Source organism: Myotis brandtii, unplaced genomic scaffold, assembly GCF_000412655.1.
Source record: "Myotis brandtii unplaced genomic scaffold, ASM41265v1 scaffold412, whole genome shotgun sequence".
Taxonomy (NCBI): Eukaryota; Metazoa; Chordata; class Mammalia; order Chiroptera; family Vespertilionidae; genus Myotis; species Myotis brandtii.
This window is the reverse complement of record NW_005365832.1, coordinates 1-5,510: the sequence shown is the minus strand read 5'-3', so window position 1 is coordinate 5,510 and position 5,510 is coordinate 1. Positions and strand designations below refer to the sequence as shown.

General features: G+C 43.2%; 1 protein-coding gene across 1 annotated transcript in view; it reads left to right on the top strand.

The window, feature by feature from the left end:
* Window positions 1–4,861, top strand: part of HECW2 (HECT, C2 and WW domain containing E3 ubiquitin protein ligase 2) — a gene marked incomplete at its 3' end in the record, with an annotated part of 124,125 nt that extends 119,264 nt beyond the window's left edge. Inside the window, 2 exon segments of the mRNA XM_014545556.1 lie at window positions 564–647; window positions 4,752–4,861. Of these exon segments, the coding sequence (XP_014401042.1) occupies window positions 564–647; window positions 4,752–4,861 (194 nt within the window).
* Between the last annotated feature and the right edge of the window lie 649 nt (window positions 4,862–5,510).

The following is a 5,510-nucleotide window of genomic DNA, read 5'->3' as shown; positions in this document are numbered from 1 at the left end:
AGGGCAAAGCTCCTGCATTGAGCGTATGCCCCCTGGTGGTCAGTGTGTGTCATAGTGACCAGTCATTCCCAGTCATTCTGCTGTTAGGGTCAATTTGCATATTACCCTTTTATTATATAGGATTTTATTGACTTTTTACAGAGAGGGAGTGAGAGAGATAGTTAGAAACATCGATGAGAGAGAAACATCAATCAGCTGCCTCCTGCACACCTCCCACTGGGGATGTGCCCGCAACCAAGGCACATGCCCTTGACCGGAATTGAACCTGGGACCTTTCAGTCCGCAGGCTGAAGCTCTATCCACTGAGCCACACCGGTTAGGGCCTATAAAAGAATCTTTCCCAGCATTAGGACTGGGTAATGTTGACCCCCGTGAGGTTGTCCTTGAAGGCAAAGACCATGTCTGCCTTGGATGTGTGTTCCTAGGGTGTCACACCACAGCTGCCACATAATAGGTACCCCCAAAATCATGTGACCATCATTTAAAAAATTGGTGCCTAACGCACTGAGTTATGTCTCAAAAATCGACTACATAAATTGTGAACCGCTTCTTTGCTCGAACAGGGAGAAGATCCAATTTATTCGAACGGAAGGGACCCCAGGATTGGTGCGTCTTTCCAGTGATGCAGACCTTGTGATGTTGCTGAGGTAGGTGACGCTCATTCTTGAGCTAGAAAGGGTCTTATTATCAGGTGTCAGGAGCATTTTAGAAAATAATTTGACAGCACCCGGTAGCCTCTATTCTTGAGTTCTTGGGTGATGCTCACTTCCAGAGGTGGATGCTGGTGTAATGGTCCTTCATTCCGGATCACCGTTCCCATCACGGAGATGTCTGATTGGTTTTGCCCTGCTGGTCGAGGAGGTGGCATTAGAGCAGGGGAGGGTCTGTAGAGGCCAATGCATGGAATGTCCCATTCACAGAATGGAGCAGAGGGTAGATACAACTTACCCCTTCAGCGTAGAAGGGGTCATGTTTGTATTTTCTTTCGGATTGTGTGTGTGTGTGTGTGTAAATTGTGCTCGGTCCCCTTTTGCTGATTCAATAATGTTTATTTACTCTATGGTTTTGAGAGTTTAGGTCTGGGAAATCAGATCAAGTTGAAATTTGGTCTCTGGTCCTCACTTTCAACTTGATAGCCCTTCATAAAACCGACCAATTGTGTTTTCTTTGCTGTTGGTTAGAGTACCTTTGGTCTTAAATTTTAGAGTGGTTTCGAGGGGAAATAGCCAGGTTTCAAAAGCTCTTTTCATTTTCAATATTACCCTTCAAATGTAGGAGGCCAAAGTAGAACAATGCTTGCTCCCCCCAGTGGTTGGGACACCCCACCAATGTGACCTCCATAGAATGAAAGGTCAAATCATGCTGAGCCATGTCAGTCGATATTTTATTTATCCCAGAGTGCTAACAATCTCATTCATGTTATTCATAATGATCTTGACCTGAACCATTTCTAACTGCCTACTTGATAGTTGCCATATTTTAAAAACTAAAGCCAAAGCGTTAGTTTCTTTTACTGGATTTTTGGAGCATAATTCATTGGGACATATTCACTTTCCATAAAGATTTCATTTCACTGGATTCTGAATAAGACCTATGGTAGCGGGGTTCCTTGACCACAAGAGGGTGAGCCTTGCCCATGGTGTACTGAGCTAGTTCTGAAAATAGGACAGGCTATGCCAGACAGTCAGGAAGACGATTTGTCAATTAATATGGAGTATGGTGTTTCTTCCATAGTTTGGTTGGAAATATTTGGATGATCAAATGTGTTTATCATTTTAATAACAGTGACACAGTGTATTAGTTGTGCTGCTTAATAAATGATCTTTAATGATTACTGAAACTTTTGGGGATATCCTTAGCTCTTTACTTTTAATTTTACTTTGGAGTTAGAATAATTTGAAATAGTGACTGTGAACTCAAGCAACAGATTTGTTGCTAACAGGGCAAGACTGCCTGTTTTTATACTTTGTCTATTTCTTAAAAAGAGAAATCACTCCTGGTCCAGTGGACTTGATTATCAGCAGGCTGCAGTGTAGAGATAGATGACACAGCTCTGGGAAATGATTCCATTCAAAAGTAAAGCTGTGTCAGGCTATTTTCCAATATAGATATCATGGAACCTGAGAGTTCTTAAATGACCTTGCTGCATCTGTTATTGATAATTCTAGTTCATATATTCTTGCACTAACTCAACTCATGTAAAAAAATATTCCTCTGTTAGAACTCATATAGGAAATGATTGATGAATTTGGCTACATTTGAATTTTAAAATTTACATAATGAAAGACACCATATATGAAGACATAAAGAAAGGTAACAAACTAGAAGAATATATTCATAAGACATAAAAATGATATCATAAGTACATAAAGAATGCCTTTAAATTAATTTAAAAGAAAAATGGGTGAAGGCTAGAAAAAGGCATTTCATAGAAATTGAAGCAGCAATAGCCAGTACACTTATGGAAAGATGCTCGCAGTCATAAATTGCAGTTTCAAGTAATGAGATACTAGTTCACACTGTTTGATTTGAAAAAAAATCAGAAGCCTGATAATTCCAATTGAGAAATTGGGCCTCTTTTATTGCCTGGATGTGGTGGGATTGCCATTTCTAGACCCTCTTCAGAATACAGTTTGGCAATGTTGTATATAGTTGAAAAGGCATCTGCATTATGACTGAGCAATTCTAATTTTAGATATGTTACCATGTTTACGCTAAGGAACTCTTTTACATATGCCCAAGGTGTTCACTGCACCATTATTGATAAAACCACAAAGTTGGGGAAAAGTAAATATTTGTCAAAAGAGATAGGGATAAATAAACTTGGTTCATAGAATGACCTGCTGCATAGCAGGTAAAAATAATAAACTACATCCTTATGCACAGACAAATCTCAGAATTATATTGTTGAACAAAATGTCCAAGGATGCTATGTACATATACCCATTGTAATTTTTAACGGTGCATTGGGCAAAGCTATATATTTTTTATCTATGCCTATGTGTTGCTAAATATAAGACTATGGAAGGATACCTATTAAGGTCGTGAGAGAGGAGAACAAAAGGCACTTCATATACACACTTGCATATATATGCATATATATAAGTACGTAAATGTACACATACACAGATGTACAGGTATGCATGCATGTTTGTCTGAAGTAAAAATAAAGCGCAGGTGTAGATGTCTGAGGAGAGGGTGCTAATCCCTACTCTACAATTACGTTAGCTAGGACTTTGTGGTAGCAACTGTTACATGGGACTTCTCACTAGTGATTCCCTTTAAAATCACATTATTCAATGACTACTGACTTACTGAAAAAGAGAAATGGCCATTTCAGGGCTTAATTAGGCATTAAACATATGATTACTTACCGCTTCTGTTCCCAAACCTTCTGACTTCTATAGTTTAAAAGTGGAAAGATGGCTTTAAAAATATCTTGTTTAAAAGTGCCTTTGTTACAGTGGCTGGTCCCACAGATGTGTGCATGTGGATGAAGAAGGACAGAAAGGCTATCGAGTTGTCATTGCTACCACCCGGGGTTTCCCAGCCTCGGAAGTATAGCCGCTGTGGGCTAGATATGCCTTTGTGGCAGGGAGCTAGTCTGTGCGTTGTGAGATGTTTATGGGCATCCTGGCCTCTACCCACCAGATACCAGAAGCACCCCCTCTCCCAGTTATGGCAACCAAAACGGCCTCCAGCATCACTCAGAGTCCTCGGATGGTGTGGGGAAGGGCAGCCTTGCCGGGCTCAGAAGCAGTGCCTTGGGGGGGGGGTCTTTCCTTAAACCCCTACAAGGTTAAACTCTTGCCTCTTTTTCTGAATGTCTTCTGGAAACAAGGAGCAGGTTTTAGATTTGGCCAAGTGTAAAGGAAACCTACTTCCACCTCTTAATTAAAAAACTCTTTATGGTTGTTTTCATTCTATTTCAAGTGTTTGTTTGAGTTAGTGCAGTGGTCGGCAAACTGCGGCCCCTTGAGTGTGGCTCTTCCACAAAATACCATGTGCGGGCGCGCACGTACAGTGCGATTGAAACTTCGTGGCCACACTCAAGGGGCCAAAGAGCCGCATGTTTGCCGACCACCGAGTTAGTGCAATCCATACTGCTTTTCCTTATCATCATCTGTATGACATGGGATTCCAAGATACCAGATATCTGCTGACGGGCTTTTAGAAGACTGGTGGAAACAGCGGATACGGGGCTGGGTAATCTCACACCAAAGCCCTCACATTGGAAAACCATTATGAAGCGAGGGGGCTGATTATTTAGGAGCTATTTTGTTTTCTTTTGCTTTTAACGCTTCTTTTAAGTCCTGAGCTCCGAAGGCTGAGAGCCGCTGTCTGTCTCTCAGATGAAGCTGTGACACATGCTTCGTGTATCCAGGAGGGGCTCTCAGTAGATGTCTGTTGTGTTGGAATCTTATTCCCAAATTAAAACACCCAGGTTCTCTTGCACACGAACATGTGAACTCACACTCACGCATTAAAGTGGCAAAACAGAAACGACATTGTCCGACGTCGGTAGGAAAACAGACCAGTAGCCACAGGTTTCTCGGGAGCGGCCGCAGCAGCCAGTCTGTGCGGGGACTGGCCAGTGGGCAGAGGGACAGCGCTCCCCGTGGGACGTGGGACGGGGACGAGACCTCGGGTGGGGCGGGCCAGGAGGAGAGAGCGACTGTCTTAGCGTGGAAACACGGCTTTTCCCCACCTCATTGGCTAAAGTGCGCATTTTGTTTCTTGTTTTTCCCCAGTTTATTTGAAGAAGAGATAATGTCTTATGTGCCTCCACATGCCTTACTCCACCCCAGCTACTGTCAGTCCCCGCGCGGCTCCCCTGTGTCCTCTCCCCAGAACTCGCCAGGTGAGTCCACCTGCAGCTCCCGGGTTCTCCGAGGAGCGAGCCCTAAGTCAGAGGTTGTGTTCTACGTCGGGGCCAGTGCAGGGACATTCGGGTGCATCTTAGGGCCAGCCCGGGTGCATGCCACGTGGCACGCTCTGTCCTCTGGAACTGGCTTGTTTCCCAGGGGATTCATGCTGACAGGAAGGTAATGGCATTCCGGAATAGCCAGGTAAAGGCTCGCCGTGCGGCCTAGTCAGAGACAGAACTTACTCTTCATTCGGCGGTGCCCAATATGAATTGGAAAACGTTAGGGCACAGAATACTGTGTTAGCTTTTTGCATTTAAAAGGTTTTAGTTAGGAGGCTGATTCAAGGAATAATAAAAAGAAATCTCTACTTTCGAGAAATAATAGAGAATTGAAGCTGGTCAGCTTCAGGGACTTGGAGAGTTTTCCCTGCAGTAGTCACTGCCTGCGCTGCATGGGACAGTGAAGGACGCATGGGCAGACAGAACGTGTGACCGATGAAACAAACGAACATGTTTAAGTTCAAATTCCTTTTGAAGGAGGTATGTTGTGAATGAAGGAGTGACTGGATGAATGAAGGAGTGAATGGATAGATGAGCAAATGAATGAATGAATGAATGGTAGAAAATGCAGCTTAGCAAATGA